Here is a 24,641-nt window from a genome sequence, read left to right as displayed (position 1 = left end):
GTGTTTGGATTCCCTGACAGTCAGCTATTAAAACACCATAGTGGTGTTTGCAGTCCATGAAAGTAAGGTATCAAAACACCGAAGTGGTGTTTGGAATTGAGGAAAATAAGCTCAAATTTCTAATCAGGGGTGTCTCCAATCCTTGAAAAGAAGAGTTTCAATCTCTGAAATGTGTTTAAAAACACATATCTCATTGGTGTATTCATGCTCCATATCAGGTTTGAAAACTCTGTGACCTGAGTGCTTCAAAGCGCCATTTTCGGATCTCAAAACAGTCACAATAGGGTGTTTTGTAACACTAAATTTTGTCTTGAAACGCCAGTGTAAACAGGGCTTTAACTCCACTATAATGGTGGCAGCAGAGTTGCCACCACTTTTTGGGTTTCGAAACACTTTCTTCTAATAGTGTGTGTTCCATGCTGGACTACGGTTCTGCTTTTATTCTTGGGCTTTGCGCCAAACTTGTGCCAGCAGTTAGTATTCTCTATTCTCAGAGGGCTTTCCTTGTACTGGCTCAGATTTACCAAGCTTTGGAAAAGTTATAGTATCATTTATACACAATTCTTCATTTGGAGCCTGCTTAGCTTTGCTAGGTTGTATCAGCTCACCGATTCTCCAGCTTTTTCCAATGCGAGAATCCTGGTTTCAAGTACAGCAATCTTCTGTAACAGTCGAAAGCAGTCCGTGCATCTTGAAGACTCTGATCCGAGGGGAGCCATGTGTTATCCACACACCACAATGCAGTTAACTATCCGGAAAAAAAAGTTTGAAAATAAGTGATCACAACCTCTGATCACTTTAATCCTGTAGAATTAGTCATTAACAGGAACCCCCACTCATAGTTTTGAGCAGTGCAGCAGGAAAAACAGGAAAATATTGCCAAAAATAGATAAGCAGGCAAGGAGCAAAGCGGAGAGCGTCTGATCGGGCAGAAAGCAGGAAGCTGTCTGGCTGTGTAGAGGAGCAGGGCATAGCTTGTTTACAGTGGTGGAAAGTAACTAAGTACATTTACTCAAGTACTGTACTTAAGTACAATTTTGAGGTACTTGTACTTTACTTGAGTATTTCCATTTTATGCTACTTTGTACTTACACTCCACTACATTTTAGAGGGAAATATTGTACTTTTTACTCCATTACATTTATTTCACAGCTATAGTTACTAGTTACTTTTCAGATCAATATTTTATATTTAAAACATTTGATAATCTTTAGAAAATAACTATAAAATAGCATTGTTATAGATTAGACTACCTGTAGTGTTCCATCATTTATATTAGTGCTACTTTCTACCACTAGGCGGCACTGTCGTAAAGTAGGTACTAGTTGAGACGCTGTGTATAGACAGATTCAAGATGGCTACTACTGAATGTACGATGCTATGCCGCTACTGAGAATATGTTTTGCTTTGCTGTTAGCCTGTTGAAGTAAACGGCGCTTGTTAAGAGTCCGGCGTTTTATTCATGAGCCTACACTACACTACCCAAAAGTATAGCTAAATTGTTATGATTAGCTTCACGTTGACAACTTTAAAATGCTGCTTACATGTACATGTATGTCAATAAATCAGTATTAATATTCCAATAATTTATGAAAAATATAACTCTAAATGGGGACAGTTTGCATAACGAGTACGTTTACTTTGAGTACATTTTGTTGCCAATACTTATGTACTTTTACTTAAGTGAGATTTTGAATGCAGGACTTTTACTTGTAATGGAGTATCTTTACATTGTTGTATTGCTACTTTTACTGAAGTAAAAGATCTCAGTACTTCTTCCACCACTACTTGTTTATCATGTTCGGAAGGGACAAGACCGGTACAATGAAAAATGCACAGTGTATACAGTACATATGGGAAAAAAGAGTAACACTATCGAAAATGATAAACATAAGGCACATCACATGCGTGTACACAATTTTACAATTTAGTTGATTTTACAGTCTCACAGACTACTTTCATTTAAATGTCTCACCTTTCCTTGCAAATGCCTGTAAGAGCTTGCGGCACTGAATTGGTGTATGAAGATGTTTGATATCCTCCTCTTTCACCAGCTGCAGATCATCCACCTCCTCGACCCCAACAGTAAATGCCAGCTCCTCAACTAACCTTTGGAATTGCTCTTCCTTCAGCCCTGACAGAGCACTTTGTATGGCATCTTGTATGGCTGCCATGAACTTCCAACTACTCTTAAAGATCTATGCATACAGAGTGGTGGAGTGTAACAAGTGTAAGGCCAAACAAGCTGTATTCTGGCAAAGGATAGTAATCTGACAGGCTTTCTGGACTAACACAGTTATATTTCACATGCATTTGGAGGCAATGAACACCAAGATCCACAAGAGGCACTGACTGGTACTCATCTAAAACAAAAAAAAAACCCTGGACTGGTTTTTGAGTATTAACTGAATTTTCCCAAATACATACTCAGTATCATTTTGGGCAGTAATGACAAGCAAGCCTTTTTTATACTGTGTGCCTTTGTACACAACAGTAGATGTTTCTGTGGTGTTGGCTTTATTAAAATCATTAACTTGCAAAGGTTCCTGAATACCACCATTGTACAAGTGTGCATCAAATTCATTGGTAATGCTGACTACTTGCACAGATGGTAGAAAGAGATTGCCTGCACAAAGATATGCTTGCAATAGTTGATGCTGTTCTGCTAATGTGCTGCACAGGTTTTTGAAATTTTGCAACTTTCTTGCACACTGTTTGAAATACGAATGTTTGCTTTCAAAGCAGAGTGTCAACAGGCGTATAAGAGGACCAAACTGTAGAACAAGGTCTGGATAATGGATCAAGTAGTGATGTTTGGCTTTCAGTGGTTTCCCAGGGAATGTGACGTGTATCTTCAATCAGAATTTTTAGGTATGCAACCTGGTCTATGTGTATTTTTGGTGCACAAATTATTTCTACTATTTCTCTCAGCTTTAAGCATAATTGCCAGACCTGGTCATCGATGGGATCTTTAATGCGGTCTCCAGCAAACAGTGGGTGAAGCCTCAAAAAGCACCAGTTCTGTGCTGCGTTCCCTCCAAGCTTTTCAGAATCAGGTTTAACCTCACAAGGCTCATTGTTCATGTCACTCCCTAAATACCTCAACTGAGAGATAGTTCGGTTTAACTGAACAGATGAGAAATATTTTCTCACAGTTACAAGATGCTTTATGTAAAGGGAGAGATCAAATGAAACAATCCCTTCAAATAGGTTGTGTCCCAAACACGGTGGAAGCCCTGGTTGGCAAACATGGAAGTATTTCAAACTATTAAAAACTGAATAAAGTTTTATTCCACAACACATATTGTCGTGGCTCATAGACAGCTCTTCAAAATGTCTTTTGTAGCTCTCAACTGTCCTTTTTGGGCCAGGCTTATGAGGTGCAGAGCGAAAGCGATTAAACGATTAAACAGTACCGACAGAAATGACTGCAGAAATGACTGCTTTTACTGAAATTTTCCCTCACTGACCCCACTGATGCCATTGACCTCCAAGCAACTCTATGCGTTCTAATCTGATTCTAATCAGAATTGCAGACTGCGCAGATGTAACGCAAATCACACCCTCGAATCTACGCTCATGCGATTGGCTGAAAAGGAAGGAGACATCTGATTGGCTACAGATAATTCCCTGTTGAAAAAAATGCATTTGTGAATCGAGCCACGGCAGGGGAGTCTCAAAACACCCACACACAAATGCAGTGAAGTTCACAAATGACAAGCAGTTTGTAAATGCAGATTCAACAGTTTGTATATAAATGTAACAACATCCATATATGTTTTTGATGAAAATTGAAAAATACTTTTAAATACATTTGTGGATTTCTACTACATTTATTTAAAACAAGAAATATTTGTGTGTGCATCAGAAATACATTTGTGAACCTTATTTTTTTATATGTGGATTTTTTTTTACATTTATATAAATCCCGAAATACATTTGTGAATCATTCTGTGTGCATGTGGATTTTTTTTACATTTATATAAATCCCGAAATACATTTGTGAATCCTTCTGTGTGCATTCATTCCTATTGAGACTGATCTGACTCCATACTTTGTGACACCTCGTCAATGATTTGTTTAATCTCATTTTCTGGCAAATTCAGTGCTGCCAACCCTTCTTGAACTTTTGAAAGGACATGTCATTCCACAGTTGTGCATCTCCTGGAACTCCTCTATGATCAACTGAATTGTGGAGGCAGGTAAAAGCATTTTTGCTTGCATCTTTAAATAGAAAAGAGCTAAATTATTTAAAAATGCCTCTTGATCAACCGAACCCTCTGCGGCACAGTCACCCAAATCTAACGTTTCCTGCAACAAGCTCTCGTTTTGCGTATTGTCTGAAGAAACATGTCTGTCTCCGCATTCAGAAGGTGAAACTTGTTTATGTTTCCTGCTTAAGTGAGAGGATAAGGATGACCTTACACGGAAATACTTAGGGCAGTCTGCATATGGGCACGATATCTTTTTCCCCATCTCTGATATGCCATTTCAGATGTATGCATAAACTGGACAAGTTGGGTGACTGAAATGTACAACCATCAACCTGACAGGTCAAATTAACACCCTCAGTGCCTAACCTCTCATGACTTGACTTGATATGTTTGTGATTTCTATACACGTGATCTAAAAGAACATTCTGCTACCCCACAAGTAAACTGAAAATTGGCTACATTTCTGTGCAGTTATACATGTTTCGTAAATGCCTGTATTGACTGACAGGAGAAATCGCATGTTTTGCACCTGGAAAACATCTTTCGATGTTAGGCCCAGAACTTGTTCATCTGCAGCAGAGTTAAGCAGACTTAGGTTGTAAGGACAAAACATGCATGTGGTAACCTCGCCTGTTTTTCTAGGCTACCTGTGAATTAACGCAATGTCTCTTTAAACACAGCACCCTGGTAGAGTGGGGCTTCAACAGACACCTTCTGTATTCTCACTTTTTTCCTTCACTATGTAAAGAAAATAGACAGGTACAAGTAATATTGAAGACATGTTGCCTATTACATTAAAGTTGAACTGAATTGAATTAAACCTAAATGCAAAGTTGCATCTTTCACTGTAGTCAGCTCACTAAATTGACCTGAACTGCCTACTTTTGTTGTTGATGTAGTAAGACTGGAAGACTGTTTCAAATATAGCTAACATTATAGAAGAAAATAACTTAGCCTATCACGTTATCACTTAGCTACCCACCCGATTTCATATGTTACAAAATATTGTGGTTAGAACCCCTATAGATAATCAGGGAATTTTACAAATTGATTTGTGTCAGATATAGTTATGGATAGAACAGCCAGTCAATGCACCTTGTGGACAGACAAACCCAATAAGCTAAGCCAGTAAAACAGACACCTACTACAATATAATAGTTGGGAAGAATTGTTTGGCCTCACAGTTGCACCTCAATCAGAAAAAAATAAAGAGAATGCTTTTGCATTAAAAATAGTTAATTAACGTTTGAAATAACCTGTTATGTATTATTACAAAGAGCTCTCTTTCTTGCAGTAGCAGGAGGATCCTGAAGATGGTGACATTACAGTAAAATTAAACATTACCGTTACTATTGCAGTATTACCTACAGTTATCTAGCCATAATACTGTAAAAATACAGTAACAATTTTAATACTGGATTATTTTCCCCACCCAAGGACAATTTTCCCACAATGCATTGTAATGCGCAGTATATTACTGTATAAACAATTACAGTATAGTTTGCTACTGTAGGCTAATACAATTAGTTACTGTCTAAATACAAGAATTACTAATGTGTTTCTTACAGTGCAGCCAGACAGGAATAACTCTATTAACCATCCTTAACTAACATCCTGCCTCAGTATAAAGAAAAGAAAAACAAAGAAAAAAATTTGATGACGAATTCTTACATGGTAATGTTGCTGTGAACCATCTTTATTCAAAAGTAAATCTGTTATAAAACTGTTAACGTACATCATTATATTTCATGGAATAATGCAATGAAATTGCTGTGTTTGATACATCAGTGTTTGTCAGAATGAGGCAGCGTAACATATTATGATAAAAGGCAATAGTGGCACTCAAATTCAAATAAATTCATTTCAATATATAAACAAAAAAACAGCAACATTTCAATATTCAAATATTCAAATGCCTCCCATATTTACACTTACATTACATCGGTAGAAGTTGAATATTATAGAAAATTTAAAACTCATGTTTTAAGAGGCTTGATTCAAAGGTAATGCAACATATTTTCCTTTATCAGAAAGCAACTTAATGGTATTAATAATAGAACACACAGGGTCAAAGATACACACAATACATGTAAAATAGTGGCAAAATAACCACACTTAACCACTTTTCAAAATGTGCAAGGCTTAATAAAATGGATGAATCCTCAAAAGTAAATTCTGTTATAAAACTGTTAATGTACACCATTGTATTTTATGGAATAATCCAATGAAATTGCTGTGTTTGATACAACATCAATGTCAGCATGAGGCAACAGCAAAATTTCAGTATTCAAAAATGCCTCCAGTATTTACATTAATTGGTAGATGTTTGAATATAAGACAATTTGAGAGGCTTGATTCAAAGGTAATGCAACATATTTTCCTTTATAAGAAAGCAACTTAATGGTATCAATAATAGAACATGCAGGGTCAAAGACACATATTAAATGTAAAATAGTGGCAAAATAATCATACTTAACTCAATCACTTTTCAAAATGTGCAAGGCTTAACAAAATTTATGAATCCTCAAAAGTAAATCTGTTATAAAATTGTTAACGTACATCATATTATTTCATGGAATAATGTAATGAAATTGCTGTGTTTGACCCATCAGTGTTAGTCAGCATTCCATTTCAAATCATTTCAATACATTAACAAAAAAAAAAACAGCAACATTTCAATATTCAAAAATGTCTCATGTATTTACATTAATTGGTTTAAAATAATGGCACAATTAATCATAATTAACTCAACCACTTTTTAATAAAATGGATGAATCCCAAAAGTGAATCTGTTACAAAACTGTTCACGTACATAATTTTATTTCATGGAAGAATGTAATGAAATTGCTGTGTTGATGATGAATATTATGATTCAATCTGATTATCTTCTATCATAACATTAGCCTAAATCTCTTCAAACAGGCTTCTCCTAGGTTCAGTTAATGTCAATGGCAAGTGGGCCTTTCATCGAGAAACCAATGAAGAATGACAATTTTGACCCCACTGCTCGTCCACTAAGCTGGCTTCGGAACATTGGAGTGACTTCTATCTTCACATCTGGAATACAGGTATCTGCCAGTATCAAGGTGCCCTGCACCTTGCCTGTTACCCTGCAAAGGAGCTCCTCTACCTCCTTCTCTTTCCATATTTTGCCATTTACCCACATTGAGGCAATTTGATCCTGCCCAGCCCTAACACACCTCTCGATTTCCCCAAGGTGTACCAGTCTCTCATAACCCTGCTTCTTCCCCATGAAGAAATGGACAACAGGCCTCTTGCCATTGCACACTTCCTTCATCACTGCATGATATGAGGTCCTCATCTGTGACACATACCTCCCCAGACTTCTAGATTCTGCAGGTTTTAAATGCTGCTGTGGCCACAACAGTGCAACAGCGATAAAATGCAATGGCAAGTTATCGCTTAATGGAATTTGTCCATGAAGAACTTGAGAAAGGAGATGAAGAAGCTTCTGGTATGGCTGAAGCTGTCGCGATCCGGGTTTGATACAACTTAGAACAACATTCACATAGATGAAGTTGATCCTCTCCTTCACATTGCTGTCAGCAGCATTTTCAAGAACAAACTCGTACTGTCTGGCAATCTTCTCCATCACTTCAGTTAGATTTGACACTGGATTTGAGAGACAATTTAGAATCCCAGAATAGGTATCAGCTTTTCGAAACTCCAGGGATTGTCTTGCATTGTGTACCTGCAGCATTGTGTGCATGGTTTTATTCTTCAACAGTTGTGTGGAATCTGTCTTGCAGAAGAGGTCTGCATATTGTCTGAAACATCTGAAAAGCTCAAATCGGCCGACTTGCTCACGACTGTCTTTCATTCCAGATCTGGAGCCCAAGTTGACATAGAAACTGTCAAGCAAGTCAATGTTCAACTTCATCCTGAACTTGAGGTTGTAAAGTACGTCCTCAAACTGTCTGAGAATGGAGTAGTAGCGCGTGTGTTTGTTACGCATGGGATCATGTCTCTCTACTTCCTGAATCCCTGAATTAGCATCACCAGAGAGAACCCTACTCATTATGTCATGACGGACATTGCCTGAAGAAAATATGGGTGTCTTTTTCACTATTTCAATGACAATTACTCCTACTTGAATTTCTCCCAGGCACCCTGAAGTATTGAAAGGGCAGTTGTCTTGTCTTGTCTTGTTCTGCAATCGTTGCACTGACTCCTTCTTTGCAAGGTCCTGTGTTTCCTTGAATGCATGTATTGCTGATCGCGCCATTTTGAGAAAAATATTCAATTTTTCAGGCTTAATAGGCACATCCTTGTCATTTGCAATGGCATTCTTCAGCTCATGTTTGATAACTTGCGCTGATGTGTCTGCAATATATGAGTTCTCTCTGGAAAGATCTTTTGCTTTCCCTGCCCAATCTTTTGCCTCTTTGAAATCCTTCTTCTTTAAGTAATAGTACCTGGCTAGTAACTGAGAGATGATGGCATCTTTCTGAAATCTTTTTGATGCATTCAGTAGCACCATCTCTTCCAATCCCTGAGATTCACTTGTAATATCCTGAATTAGTGGAGAGAACTGAGATTCCTCCTCCACTGAGTGATGTCTCTTCACCAACATGTAGTGAACATCTTGCATGAGTGTGCCTTTGCCTTGTGTGCTCTCATAAAGCTTGTCTGTGGTTAGCAGTAGGTTGGTAATTTCTGCTTTTTTTACATTGTGTGTTGTTGTAAGTTCTTGCAAACAGTGCCAAGCAATGCTTGAGTGGATCATTTTCACAGCTTTGAATACTACCTTACCCTCAACTGGGATGGTGGAAATTAAAGTGGAAAACTTTCCAAATCCATCTTCGACACTGCCAGATCCACAAAATGGTTTTGGTTGAAGATCTAGAAATTCCTCACACAGAGAGACAGAGAGTGAGGCACCCTTGCAGTATACATTCAACAGAACTAAAACAGCAATGAGTTGTGCATGTTTTTGATTGATATTGAAGCTCTTCAGGGTGTTGCGGACCACACCTTGAATGTATTCTGACGAAAAGTTCTTCTTCATGATCATGAAACCATAGAACGTTTCAGCATTCTTGTATGTTTTCTCTATTTCCACAAGTTTTTGCTCAAACTGTTTCTGCTCCTTTTCAGAGAGATTATTGCCAATGTCTACAGTCTCTGCAGTTGTTTCGGTCTGTTCCAAAGACTCTGACCTCATGCAATTCAGTAGAATTACCTGTGGGGAGCTAGACTGAATGTCCTTCGTCATACATTCTTTTTCGATGAGTTGCTGCAAGTCAAACACTTTGTCCATGTCCTCAAAGTCATCTATCATCAGCAAAACAGGGACCCGAGGTAATTGCTCTTCATGGTCATACATCAGAAGTTTGACCACTTGGTCAGCAACTTCAGCCAAGTCAGCATTGCTGTCTTTCAGGACTGCACAACGGTACTTGTCCCTGAGAAACCATAGAGTGTGCATGGCTAAAGTTGTCCCACCGCATCCAGGTACATGCATGAGGTTGAACAACACGCAGGCTTTTCTCAGAGAGCACAAATCTGGTATGACTGTGTTCACGATGAAGTCAAACTTGTCCCGTTTAATGAAAGGTGTGGATCCAGGCTGCTCAGAGAAATAGAAATTCCACCATGACACTTTTCCTCCTTTGTAGAAGTTCTCCTCTATGGCAATTTTGTCCTCATTTCCTCCTTCACACTGGTTCACACACAGGACATCTAAGGTATTCAAGCTACGCTCCACTTTCTTTTCAAATAGCACTTTGCTTCCTCCACCACAGCTTAGGAAACGGTTGGATTTCCGGTTTTCTGACAAAAGACTGCGGATGGTGCCATTGACTTCAGCAAAACTGAGCTCATAGATGCATCTACCAGAAATGTTGATTCCATAGCGAGCCTCAATCAAGTCCTTCCAACAGGTAAAAGCGTTTTCATTTTCACATATACAAAGAATTTGCTCTGTGCCCCTGAGCTCCTGCCTGAATGTGCTGAAAGTCTCCACGAGAGGGTCCGTCTTCTCAATTACAGCAGATAAAAGTAAGAAAATGACAAGGAATCTCTTGTTTGGAAGCACATCTTTCCGGCACAAGAATGAAATCACATCTCGAACAGAGGCTCCCTTGTCTGTAAACCAGTATTCTATGTCTGAGGGTGCCTCATCTTTGATACCTCCATTGCAGAACACCCAGCTGGTGTTTCTAGTTAATTTCAACTTGCTGGCAATGTCTTCAACACCTTCTGTGATTTTATACTGTACTGGTAAATGGACATTCACTGTACTCTGCTCTTCAAAGTGCCGCTGCAATCCATTTTCAGCTGATTCTGGATCAAAGTCCAAAACAGCTGTTGGATTGAGCTCCAGAAGAAATTCCATTGATTCCAACTGGATTGGATGTGATTTGTTAGTTACTATTACATACCGCTCAAAGTGCGACTTATCTAAAGAGTGGGATCCACCAGTAATCATTTGACTTAGTCTAGAGCCTTGATGACTGCTTTTAATCACTTTGAGGTGCTTCTCTTCTGCTTGTTTTCGGAGTTGTGATAGCTGTGGCAGACTGTCAACAAACTTGTTGTACTCCTCCATAGGTTTTGCATAGGTGGTTGGAGCAAGGAGATCCCTGCTGGTACTGCCATCACGGACATAGAAATGTTTTGACTGTTTTGTTTCCGTTTTCTCTGTTTCTTTGCCTTTTGCCTTCTTCTTTCCTTTCTTGGTCCCCAAGCTGATATGGTAAATGTTTTCTTTACAGATCATAGAGTCAGGCACTATGTCCACTTCTATTACACACTTCTCAGATGATGATGTATCCTTATTGAGAACCCCAACAAATCGAGGAGGCTTGATGCACATTTTAGCTGTCAGTTTGTGTTTATGTTCAAAATAATCACTAATGGCATAATTTAGTGCATTTTCATAAGCCTCTTTGTCCGAAACATGTACTCCCAACACTTCACCATGGATGAAGTCTGGCTTGTCACCTACTCCAAAATGTATGGTGCCATTGGTGCGGCTATTCATGCAGGCTGCTGCAAAGCGAATAACCTCAGTAGTGAACTTACACATTTTATTTTCATCTGATGTATTGATGAAAGCTTTATACTCATGACAGGGTTCAATATAATCTGAGGGACCTGATTCTGTAACATCAAGAATGCTGTTCTCTGTGTATCTACATGTGTCATGGTATCTATGGAATGGATAGGGCTTGCATGGCCTTCCAGACTGGTTTACAGAGCTTGTTGGCTGTTCTTTCCTCAATTTCAACAGCTCATCTCTGGCATGAATGATAAGTTTGGCTGGTCCAAGGGTCACACCCAAATCTGTTAAGTCTGTTTTATCTAAAATTAAAAGACTAGACCCTTTAATGTCCTGTTGAACCAACATATCTGCAAATTTGTCATCCACACCAGCCTCCTTGAGAGCCCATTGTCTCACTTGATGTTTACTCCAATCCTTGATGTCAGCTGACAGATCTTCCTCTTCATTCTAAAATAAAAGACATCACCTTATTATTCCAAATTCAAACTACCTGTAATTATTTGTTGACGATATTTAGTGTTGGGAAATGGGGTGTAGTTAACTCTATAACTACTTGTTAAACCAACTTGTGCAGTATTGTGTGCAGTAGCGTGATAGTTCAGCTGAATTCAAATCTTAGATTTTTAAGGACTTAATTGCTTTGAGACATTTTAAGTAGTTAGGTAGAAACTTACTACATTTATTATTAAATATTTTTGTAACAAGATTTAACAGTATGTGACAGGTACTTGTTTTTAAAAGTCTCAAACTCCAAGGCCAAAGATCCAGTCAACATTCAAAAACTGCAAAGCTGTAATTAGTCAGGAGTAGGGTTGCACGCTATACTGGTACCAACGGTGTACCGCGGTGCCAAAACGTCACGATGCCTACTATACCATGTGCTTTATACAACGCTACTACCGTGGAATAGCTACTACTGTGGAATAGCTACTACCGCGGAATACGGCACCAGGGGGTTTCTGCAGTCACAATATTATATTGACGTTAGTGCACCCTCTCGTGGAAGCAATAGTAGCGTGACGTGTGTGCGCGCACGCGCGTGAACCATTCTTGTTCTCATCGGCATCGTCATCATGGCAGAAGCGTTCCCTAGCCTTAGCTCCGCACCGTCAAATTTAATATTACTTAAGAAGCCTAATGCTAAAAGTTTGACAGGCAAAAGGAGGCAACACATAGATCTGCTGAAGCATCTCCAATGTCATCACCCAGACCTTGCACTGGAATTGCAAAGAGCTAATGAGGTTAGCTAGCAGTTTTCTTGCCGTTAAAAATGAATGAATAAACTTCTTAAAGCGTGTGCTGTTGCTAGCTAACGTTAGCTAGCTAACGGAATGCCTGTCATCAGCTATAAGGAAATGCTTGCTAGCGTTAATGTTGTATGTCGGGTTACTGTAACGTTAGTCTTTGACCCTCACTGAGCTGCTGTCGGCTCCTCGTTATCGTTAGGTTGCATTGAGTTACATTATGAAGTGTTCAAGCTCTATTCAGTAAAAATGAGTATTGGGCGATGGTAAATTGTAACGTTATCATGATGTGTTCAAATGTAATCTTGTAAAATTTTGTTTTGGCGAGAAACTTGAAGGAGAAATTTGTTGATGTTTTTCACAGCAATATAAAATAACAGATATTAGAGAGGGAATTATGACCTGTTTAACTTCCTAACACTAGTTCTAAGCAGCTTATAATACATAATTAAAACTACTAATGCCAAGATTTTTTTTTAATCAAAGCAAATATTTAAATAAAAATACAATAATTTATTTCCTAATCATTTGAATTGTGTGTTTTTATGCAAATAACCAGAATAGATGACAATCCAGGCCCCCCTCGTGTCCTGGATTGTCAACTACCTGACTGGCAGACCGCAGTATGTGCGCTTGCAACACTGTGTGTCAGACAGGGTGGTCAGCAACACTGGGGCCCCGCAGGGGACAGTCCTATCTCCCTTCCTCTTCACCCTCTACACCACGGACTTCAACTACAACACAGAGTCCTGCCATCTTCAGAAGTTCTCTGATGACTCTGCTATAGTTGGATGTATCAGCAAGGGTGTGGAGGCTGAGTATAGGGCTGTGGTGGGAAACTTTGTCACATGGTGTGAGCAGAACCATCTGCAGCTCAACGTGGCAAAGACTAAGGAGCTGGTTGTGGATCTGAGGAGGGCCAAGACACCGGTGACCCCTGTTTCCATCGAGGGGGTCAGTGTGGACACTGTGGAGGACTACAAGTACCTGGGAGTGTACATTGACAATAAACTGAACTGGGCTAAGAACACTGAAGCTCTCTACAAGAAGGGCCAGAGCCGTCTCTACTTTCTGAGGAGGCTGAGGTCCTTCAACATCTGCCGGACAATGCTGAGGATGTTTTATGAGTCTGTGGTGGCCAGTGCTCTCCTGTTTGCTGTGGTGTGCTGGGGCAGCAGGTTGAGGGCAGCAGACGCCAACAGACTCAACAAACTGATCCGCAAGGCCAGTGACGTTGTGGGGGTGGAGCTGGACTCTCTGGTGGTAGTGTCACAGAGGAGGATGCTGTCGAAGTTACATGGCATCTTGGACAATGTCTCCCACCCGCTCCATGACTTGCTGGTCAAGCACAGGAGCACATTCAGTGCAAGACTCATTCCACCAAGATGCACCACAGAGCGCCACAGGAACTCATTCCTGCCTGTGGCCATCAAACTTTTCAACTCCTCCCTCAGAGTGTCAGACACTCTGAGTCAGTAGACTGGCTCTTGAACTTATTTCATCCTGTCAGCAGTTATAACCCATAACTTATAACTTAGATCTAACTGTGCAATACCAATTTTTTTTTGTGCAATAATTCAACTGCAATAATTCAACTGTGCAATACTTATTAATTATTTAATTATTTACACTGGTGTATGTATATATTGGAGTATGATGCATATTGTACAGAATTCTTATTTCTCTTATTTCTATATTATTATTATTATTTTTATTCTCATTGTTATATATTGTAGTATAATGCACATATTTTACATATTTCTTACTTTCGTATTTCTATTTTTCTTATAATTTCTTATAATTTCTCTACGCTTGTATATATTCACTTCTACAATGTGAGCAGCTGCAATGTAACCCAATTTCCCCTCGGGGATCAATAAAGTATTTCTGATTCTGATTCTGATTCTGATAACATAGGATAGGATAGGATAACATTTAGAATTTTGGACGGTTTACACTGTATGTATGTTGTGTATATATGTATGTATGTTGTATGTATGTTAAACACTTGTTTTGCTCCCACTAAGTCCCTAATATTGACTCTGTGATTGTAAAAAAAATAGATTTCTCCGCGGTATCGCGATACTACTCGGTATCGTGATACTTTGGCTGGTATAGTATTGTAGGGTAAAATATTGGTATTGTGACAACCAGGAGTACATAATGTTGTATTACAGCCTTATGAAAGTATACCCAGCTGCAGACTGCGGAACGGGGCGGGGCTACAGATCGAACTGTAATCCCTCCCATTGATGATTTCATTGATTTCATGACAAAGACAGTACAATTCATACTAAGTGTGTGTATAGAGCGAGAGAGAGAGCATTACTTTTCACTCACTACAGTACTCACTATTCAAATCATCACAATGCACAACCGACAAGCATAGTTAACATCAAGGCTATCATTACTGGCTCGCTAGCTGCTAATGTTAGCTATAGATCGCTAGCTGCTAATGTTAGCTACAGATCGAACCTGTAATCCCGCCCATTGATGATTTCATTGGTTTAGCAGTCGACTTCATTGTTTTAGCAGATGATTTCATTGGTTTAGCGGTCGACCTGTACCCCTGCCCCGATCTGGAGCCCCGCCCTGTTCTGCAGGCTGCAGCTGGGTGCTTCTCGCCTTATGGGGCAGCAGGTTGGCTTAGTGAATAGGGGTCCTGCCCATGATTAGGTCTCAGTGAGCAAGGCGATAAATCCCTACCAGCTCCAAGGGAAGGTCTGTATCTGACCTTGCGTTGTCACAGCATTAAGAAGATATTACTTACACCATAAATACACACACAAACACACACAGGGAGTTCAGAGGTCAGGGTCAGCTACAGCAGCTTCCCTGGAGCTAATAGGGATTCAATGTCTTGCTCGAGCACACTTCAGTAGGGTGGGTGTTTAATGTCACAGCAGCTTGTACCTGGGCCTCCTGGTTGAAGGATGATCTCCCTGATCCCTATCCCACCTTTCTGCTTTGTGTCATATTTTTTTGTATAATACCGATATGAGATTCCAGGCTCAGATGGCTTTACACATTGTGGGTGGCAGTAGTATTTGAACTAATTTTGCAAAGCTGTGTTAAATTGATAAATATTATTTTTAGTGTGTTGGATCAAATATTTAACTTCTTTCACTGTAAAGCCGTTAGCAGTTTGATTGATTACAATATAAAAGTAGCTTTCCCTAAAGCAATGATATAGCAGAGATTTAAAAGAAGCAGTTCACGATAGAAAGCTATACACTAAATTGAGTACATATTAAACAAAAATAAAGTGTAGTTAATTTCAATAGTACTTTACCTTATCGCCTGGGTCAGCCATAATAACCTCTGTTCACGCGTCACAAATTTAGATCATCATCAAAGCTGAAAAGAAGATCAAAATATTTTAAATTATTATTATTGAGTGCAGCCTGGAACAGAAAAGAATAAGTACATATATAGTAGCCAGGCTTTTCTACCAGACCAACTCTGTAATATATTTCCACTATCAGTCCTAGTGCCCATTGGGTATAAAATAAGATTATATTTGGATACTTCTGTGATGATGTATGGAATACTTGCACTGTAGTTACAGATATATTTATTTGTTTCAGATTAACAATAAGGCTACGTTGTGAATTTTCCTTGTCTAGTGTGGGCAATAGATGCACTGTTAGCTACATGAGTCTGCTTTCTGGTGCCAGCTGTGGCTGGAATTGAATCAAAAAAAGAGGGATGTCCGCACAACCAAATTAATTACAAAAGTTTATTATATACACAGCAGCAAGCTGGGACAGATAAAAGGAGATACAAATCTACAATCCTAAATTTAGAAACGCCGACTTTACAAAAAACAGTAGCAGTAATTCTTCATTGAGACCCATTGGACACTGTCTGTAGAGAGTGGATCCAAAAGGCCTCTGTTTGTAGCAGTAAGCAGTCCCTATCACCCCCTCTCCTTAAAGGTTTTACCACCTCCACACCTTGGAATCTCAGTCTGCATACTTCATGGCCAGTGGCATTAAAATGTCTCGCCACCCGAGATTTTTCGTCAATTTCTGATATTGCTTTTGTGTTCAGATAAATGGTTCTGGAAGCTCTGGTCCTTTTGTAAAATTGTGCTTGCAGTACACATTTCAAATCTAGTTACACAAAGGGAAAATTAATTACCATTAAACTTGTTGCATGATAAGCATGTCAAGATGAATTCATCACTTCATCACATACATTATATACTGAACAAAAATATAAACGCAACACTTTTGTTTTTGCTCCCATTTTTCATGATTTGAAATAGAAGATCTAAGACTTTTTCTATGCACACAAAAGGCTTATTTCTCTCAAATGTTGCTCACAAATTTGTTTAAATCTGTGTTAGTGAGCACTTCTCCTTTGCAAAGATAATCCATCCACCTGACACTTTAGTTTTAATAAATTGTTTGTTTTAAGTAAACCTCTTGCGTGGACTCCCTCCTTGTCACATTCCCTGAGCCAGTTTGTGACAAATGGGGGCTCGTCCGGGATCCAAACTCGTTTTGGTAAAGGTTAAACCTAGCCTTAGTGTGACAGATGTGGAATTGTTGATTGGTATATTGGTGACTACTGTGGTTTGTGACCCTTGTGGTTTGTATGCTAAATTGAGTTTAGGTACTTTTTAGCAGTGAAGATTAAAATCCCTTTGGTATTTAGCATTGTGGGTAAGATTTTTGGGAGCATCACACAAGAGATTTTTGTTCTGTTGTTTAGGCAGGTTACTATGGTTACTTTTGTGGTGTATGTTTTTGGTGGATGTCTGAAGGGAGCGGCATTTGTCCCCAATTTGTTTCGTTTGCAGACCCATTTGTTTGGAATTTAAGGCAAGTTCTGGCACATGTAATTGGTGACTATGGCTACATTTCAGTTGGGAAGAGCCATGCATCCCCTTGGTAGGCTGAAGTGGTTGATCTCAACAGGAGACCAACCAGTTTGTTTTCATTTTTAGTGTGGGTGAAGACAATGTCTTCGGAGCATTTCCCTGGTTTCCAGAGGGCTGCCAGTTTCTGGTTGCTTTTTTTTTTTTTTTTGTTCCAGTGGAATCAGTACATAAGTACCCACCACAAGTATCTGTCTGAAGACTAGGGATGAGACTACTTATAATTAAGTGGACTTAGTTAGGGCTGGGGAGCTTGGACTCTGTGGTGGCTATCTTTGATTTCACCATTGCACATGTTCCTGTACCTGTAGTTGTGTTGTCTTTTGGGTTTGTAATGTTAAACATACAATGGCTAGTAGTGTAAAGTAAATCTGTGTCCTCTGTCTGGTCTTGATGGTATGCTGATATTGTCCACTTTGTTTGAGCCTGGCATGCCTCAAAATGGCTAGGGGTGTGGTAGAATTTCCTTTGGTAGGTAAGGAACTAGAATATTGGTGAGGAAGTTGTTACCTTAAATGTTGTGTCCTTAACTTGGCAGCTTGGTCTGGTAGCTTTGGTAATAAGGCTGTGAGTTTTGTAGCTTGGTTTACTCTTTGTGTTGTGCGTCTTGGGACGACTTGGTTGGCTAGTGAGCCTTTGTTTAGAGGAACCTTTGGGTATGCTACTTTGGTTTGGCGCTTATGTTAAATCCAGTTTTGTGTATTTGGTAGCTGGAATTTTGTGAAGACGGAGCATCATGAGTTTGCTTTGTGTAGCTGCAGGCCATGTGTTAGACACTTCTGATGAGCTTTGGTGCTCATTTTGAGATCAACATTTTGATGCGTACTTGGGGTCGGCGGTTGAACTTACTTTCCTGCTGACCATACTCCTCACTTATGTTCCTTGCTTTCCTATGTTCCTGCAAAAACCAGATCTGCATTTTGAGGTGGGTACTGTTTTACATTGTATTCTTCTGGATATTTATCATGCAGTAAAAGCCATGCAACTAAGCACCAGTTTTGTCATGTGACTATTTACTTGTCAATTCACTTGCCTCTGTTTTGCTAGCCGTTTCCCATCCTTAAATTGCTCCCCTGGATCCAAGGTTGCTGGGTGGGGGATTGGATCTGGTAAGGTGGATCGCAGTGGTTGGCGGTATTGGTTACTGTATGGTAGTTTGTGATAGCCATTCCAGGGTAATGGGGACACTTGGTAAAGACCAAGTTAAATCGGCGAATGTTATTTCTTTCTTGCCTTATAAGCCTATTGTATTGTCTTAGATTTTCTTTTTGGTATATTGACTTTGTCTTGGTTTTCAGATGTCAAGGTGGAACCTTGTTCAGAGGGGGTGTGTAATGCCCCTCCCACTGTCTTGGAGGCTGTCCTGGCCAACCTCAGCAGACAATTGATTGACAGTGGAGGGTCGTCAGCTGATTTTATTTCACCTGGGGCCTTGGACTATATAAACTGGCCCATGTGTTCACTTTGGGTGCATTCCATTTGGTAACGATTTCTCCTCGTCTCCTCGCCTCGCGTCTCTTCCTCGACTCCTCGGTCAAAGGTCACGGAGGAAACAAGGAGAAGATGCGAGGAGGCGAGTGAACCTGGCTTGTCAATTGGATAGTCCTCACACCGCCATATTGAACTGACGTGTGAAGCGTTGCGTTGAGGCTCCTCCCACGCAAGATGACAGCTGTCTAAATTATTCTAAGGCTCATGTTTTATCCACATAAAAACGTTTAACAAAGTACAGATTAATGTTTAATTCATCTAAATTATACGAGCCTCTAGTGAGCCTTGTCTACCTCATGAAGGTAGAACACTTTAAAAAAAAATCCCTAATGCCTAAAAAGCGTTTCTGTTTCTGTTTTTATTCAGTTTTTTTGTTATTCTGTTTGCTGTATGCTACATTTTAATTTTGTGAAGCACTTTGTAGCACTGATAAGAAAGGTGCTATACAAATTGTCCAACTTTTATCCTTTATGCGACTTGGATTAGACAACGATCATGTGGGCTGTTTGACACTTACTGGCAATGAAACAAAGTGCTTTCTTTTTATTCCTAAATAAATAAAATTCCCAAATAACCACAGATCTAGCTGTAAGAGCAAAATGTGCAATTTAAAACAAGGAAATGCTGTTAATGTTTAGTAAGAATTTATTCTCATGGAGAAATTCCAAGGCAACACACACAAACACAATTCATAAGCATGATGAATACTGAATGAGAGACACATCAAACAAATGCAGCAAACCAACTGGTGATCCAGAGAAGACACAGAAGTGATTCCAGCAAAAGACAAACATGCCAGCCTTTATGATGAAAATATGTCCTGTCATGGCAACGGTCATTACGCACTGTGACCAGGTTATGAATATGGTGAGAATGGAAACAGAGGTAGGCTACGCCTAAAAGGCAGATAAATTTGCATTTTATTTAATTTTTTTATATTAAAAAAATAAAATAAAATAGTCTCTAATATAGTTGAAAATCGCTCCGTCTGCTGTTCAGCCCGTGCGTCCTTGGTCGCCTCTTCCTGGAGAAACCCCAGCAGCCCTCCCTCTCCTCTTGGCTGCCGGGGGACCCGAGGAAGCCGCGGAGGTCACACATGGGAGCGGGCAGCAGTATCTGATGGCCCCGGTTGTTCATCAGGGGGACAGGGATCGGGGCTGAACAACATATATGAACATTTAACGTATAACCTTTCATTAACAAATGTTCGGCTAACATTTAAAACCTCTGCTATTTCTGTTTGAAGAATATATAACAAGTTGGGGCTACTCACACCTGTGGATTTTTTTTCTGCCAATGTCCGCACGTTTTCTGATGGTATGGAGGTGGGCTTATATCCGCACGTGCCAATGGTTAATTGACTTCACTCATTATTTCCGCATCGAGGATACACCTGAGTATCCTCCGACGAGGAGACTAGAAGGATCCTTCATGCATCTTTTAACCAATTGGAACATCCTTAATGATGGTGGCTCATTTTTGGATGCCAGGTCAGCGAGGAGACGAGGACGGAGGAGGAGACACAAGACAATGCACCCAAGGAGACATGAAGGATCCTTCATGCGTTTTTTGACCAATTGGAACGTCCTTCATGATGGCGGCTCATTTTTGGATGCCGAGTCACCAAGGAGACGAGGCCGCGAGGACGGAGGAGAGGACGCATTTTGGCCAAATGGAATGTACCCTCTGTCTCTCCCTTCCTACAGCTGACATCCACTTGGCATCACTTCCCTTTTGGTTTGCTTTGGTTTCAGCACCACCACAGCACATCAACCACACATCCATGCACTGCTTGCATTGCTGACCATGTTGATCTACACACTCCATTGTTAATTTGTGTTAACCTTAGTTTTAATAAATTATGTTTTTAAGTAAACCTCTTGCGTGGACTCCTCCTTGTCACATTCCCTGAGCTTGTGGCAAAGTAGTAGAGTATCTTGAAAAAAGACATTTATTAGACACTGAACTATGGATCTCACATGACTAGGGCTACAGATATGCATTTTTTGAAAACCAGTCAGTATCTGATGTGACCACAATTTGCCTCATGCAGTGCGACACATCTCCTTTGCATAGAGTTGATCAGGTTGTTGATTGTGGCCTGTGGAGTGTTGCTCCGCTCCTCTTCAATGGCTGTGTGAAGTTGCTGGATATCGGCAGGAATTGGAACACGCTGTCGTACGCCGATCCAGAGCATCCCAAACATGCTCAATGGGTGACGTGTCTGGTGAGTATGCAGGCCATGCAAGAACTGGGATGTTTTCAGCTTCCAGGAATTGTGAACAGATCCTTGCAACATGGGGCGGTGCATTATCATGCTGCAACATGAGCTCTGGTGGACATTCCTGCAGTCAAACTTGCAACATCTGTGGCATTGTGTTGTGTGATTCAAAACTGCACATTTTAGAGTGGCCTTTTATTGTGACCAGCCCAAGGCACACCTGTGCAATAATCATGCTGTTTAATCAGCATCTTGATATGCCACACCTGTCAGGTGGATGGATTATCTTGGCAAGTGCTCACTAACAAATTTGTGAACAAAATTTGAGAGAAATAAGCCTTTTGTGCATAGAAAATGTCTTATATCTTTTATTTCAACTCATGAAAAATGGGAGCAAAAACAAGTGTTGCGTTTATATGTTTTTGTTCAGTATATTTCACTTATTTATCACATATTACCATATTGAATAAGCATAATGAAACATGAATAGAAGCAATAAAAGCCAGCATAAGTCAACTACCAAGATTATAATGTAATCATTAAGATGTAAAACAAGAGTTTAAAAAATGTATATCATTGGTTTCCATTCTAGTCAATTTGTGTCAGACAGGCAGAAAAAAAAACAGTTTTCAGAAATGCCTGGGTGGCCAAAGGTGACTAGGCTACAATAATTTAAAATCTCAAAGGATCCCAAATCACACAAACCTAAGACTTTTGCAAGTTAACTATATAGCCTACCTATGATCATAAAAAAATAATTATATGTTAATTGATTGTCTGGTATATTGATGTTGCATGTAAATCTAATTATGTAACTACGTTTTTGCTTTGGAAATTGAATAAGAATTGGATACAGGTCCGGGCGTTTCTTCTCAGGTAGGCTGTGTTTGCAAGAACATGTCTAAACATGGCCCACATTGAAAAACAGACTACAGTCAGTATAATGAACAAAAAAAAAAAACACACTTACCCATCCTGGCCAAGTTTCTTTGCTGTATGACTATCTGCGCTGTCCTTGTTGCTTTATGATCTGCTTACCAGCCAGGGTTGATGTGACAGCCTTTCCTAAAAAAGGAAATGCAAATTCAATCTTGATGTTCTTGTTTGCCCAGGAGACAGAAGAACAAAACAGTTGGCACAACACCATGTGTCATCACAGGCTTCATGCATGCCAGCGATGTGCCCGGCCCTCATCCTTAAAAGAAAGTAGTACAACAGGTAGTTTTGGCCAAGCCTTGTGACTGTTCAATAAACACAATCCAAACTTAGAAATCCCATAAAGCTCGTCTGGACTTCATACTTTTTTTTTTTTTTTTTTAAAGATTTTATTTTTGGCATTTTATGCTTTATTTGACAGATATAGTGAGAGAGAGACAGGAAGGTATGGGAGAGAGTGCGAGGGGAGGACGTGCAGCAAAGGACCACGGGTCGGATTCGAACCCGGGTCGCTACAGGAAGGCCTGAGCCAAATGGTACGCGCCCTACTCGGTGAGCCATCAGGACTTTATACTTATTGCAACACTGTTGTACCCATACTGACAGAAACTGTATATATTTTAACATTAATCTGGACCATTAGCAATGGAAGTTTGTGTGTTCCAGACCCGGAACTACATGCTGTCCAATTGCACATTGATCTTTGACTCCCAAGTGAACTCTTTCATGATACTCTACTGATACCCTTACGAACAAAGTTGTCTTTTCACTCATTATAAAAATAGCTTCCCCTTAAGTGATGATATAGCAGACATTTAAAATGAGCAATTGACAATAGAAAGCTATAACTGAGAACATACTAAAAATTAATTAAAGTTCATTTCAGCTGTACTTTACCTTCATTTCGCATGAACCTGCCATAATAACCTCTGTTCAGTCACCACAAATTTAGATCATCATCAAAGCTGAAAAAACTACAAATATTCAAAATTATAAATATTTGTATTTGTTTCAGATTAACAATAAGCCCACATTGTGAATTTCCACTGTCTATGTGGGCAATGAGATGCACTGGCTGTATGAGGAAAATCAAGATTTCACTAGTGTGCTCTCTGGTGCCAGCTGTGGCTGGAAATGAATCAAACCAGGAAGAAGGTGTGGTGCCCATTTAATGCACGTTTTAAATGTAGTTACACAAAAGGAAAAATAATTATCATGAAACTAATAAACAAGCCAGTTGCTAGTTGGTAAGCATCTCAAGATGAATTCATCACTTCATCACATGAAACATGAATACAAGCAATAAAAGCCAGTATAAGTGAACTACCAAGATTCTAATTTAATCAAACAAGAGTTTAAAAAAATGTTTTGTTTCCATTCTAGTCTATTTGTGTCAGAGAAGCAGAGGCAACATATAGCCTATGGGTGGAGCAGAAATTGTCAAGTTTGTTACTTCCAGCTGGACAGGTAATATCATTTGGTCTCAAGGCCCATTTAGGTTATCAGTACTCAGGTTATCAAAACATAGTTTTCAGAAATGCCTCGGTGGCCAAAGGTGATAGGCTACAATCATTTTAAATCTCCAAATCAGATCCCAAATCACACAAACCTAAGATAATAATTAGATATTAATAACTGGTTGTCTGGTATATGAATATTGCATGTTAATCTAAGGATGTAATTGCATTTTTGAATAAGATTTGCATACAGGTCCGGGTCTTTCTTCTCAGGTAGGCTGTGTTTACAAGAACATGTCTTAACATGGCCCACATTGAAAAACAGACTACAGGAAGTATAATGGAAAAAAACACACTTACCCAACTGGCCAAGTGTCTTTGCTATACCACTATCTGCGCTGTCCTCATTGTTTTATGAATTGTTTACCAACCAGGGTTGATGTGACAGCCTTTTCTAAAAAAGGAAATAAAAATTCAATCTTGATGTTTTGTTGTTTGTGCGCAGGAGACAGAGGAACAAAACTGTTGGCACTAAATAGCAATAATAAGCAATAAAAGCCAGCATAAGTCAACTACCAAGATTATACTGTAATCATTAAAATGTAAGGCAAGAGATTAAAAAAAATCTTTGGTTTTCATTCTAGTTATTTTGTGTCAGATAGATGCAACATATAGCCGGGTGGGGTAGGAAGCATCATCAACCTTGTTACTTCCTGCAGGGCAGGTAATATCATTTGGTCTCAAGGCCCATTTAGGTTATCAATACTCAGGTTATCCAAACATAGTTTTCAGAAATGCCTCGGTGGGCAAAGGTGACTACAAGAATGTGAAATCTAACGAGATCCCAAATCACACAAACCTAATATATTAACTGATTGTATGAGATATGAATATTGTATGTGAAACTTTTTTTATTTGGAGGTCGAATTGGGATTGCCTCTTTCTTTTTGCAAGAAAATGCCATAACATGGCCCACACTGAAAAACACAGAAAGTAGTCTTTAATGAAATATAACACACTTACCTATCTTGGTCAAGTTTCTTGCTCTTATAACTGATGATCCGCGCTGTCCTCGTCGATTTATCAATTGCTTGCCAACCAGGGTTGATGTGACAGCCTTTTCCAAATAAGTAAGTAGGCTAAATATTAAACCTTGATGTTCTTGT

The 24,641-nt window shown here is 39.4% G+C and overlaps 1 protein-coding gene across 2 annotated transcripts; it reads right to left on the bottom strand.

Annotated features, from left to right (window-relative positions):
* Window positions 1-5,909: 5,909 nt before the first annotated feature.
* On the bottom strand, window positions 5,910-24,641 carry LOC139661537 (sterile alpha motif domain-containing protein 9-like). Of its 2 annotated transcripts, XM_071539996.1 has the most exons (5): window positions 24,499-24,641; window positions 23,836-23,929; window positions 22,053-22,147; window positions 15,778-15,842; window positions 5,910-11,688 (listed from the first exon to the last, which is right to left on the bottom strand). In XM_071539996.1, the coding sequence occupies exons 4-5, from the start codon at window positions 15,796-15,798 to the stop codon at window positions 7,150-7,152; spliced, it is 4,560 nt and encodes a 1,519-aa protein (XP_071396097.1). In that variant the 5' UTR covers window positions 15,799-15,842; window positions 22,053-22,147; window positions 23,836-23,929; window positions 24,499-24,641; the 3' UTR covers window positions 5,910-7,149. The 2 variants fall into 2 exon arrangements, with proteins under 2 accessions (XP_071396097.1, XP_071396098.1); XM_071539997.1 differs by lacking the exon at window positions 15,778-15,842.

This window comes from Centroberyx affinis, unplaced genomic scaffold (assembly GCF_046629955.1).
Source record: "Centroberyx affinis isolate AG114_WGS23_722 - 3 ecotype Tasmania unplaced genomic scaffold, CSIRO-AGI_Caff_v1 ptg003546l_1, whole genome shotgun sequence".
Taxonomy (NCBI): domain Eukaryota; kingdom Metazoa; phylum Chordata; class Actinopteri; order Beryciformes; family Berycidae; genus Centroberyx; species Centroberyx affinis.
Note: the sequence above shows the minus strand (reverse complement) of the source record. Positions and strands in the feature narration are given on the sequence as shown.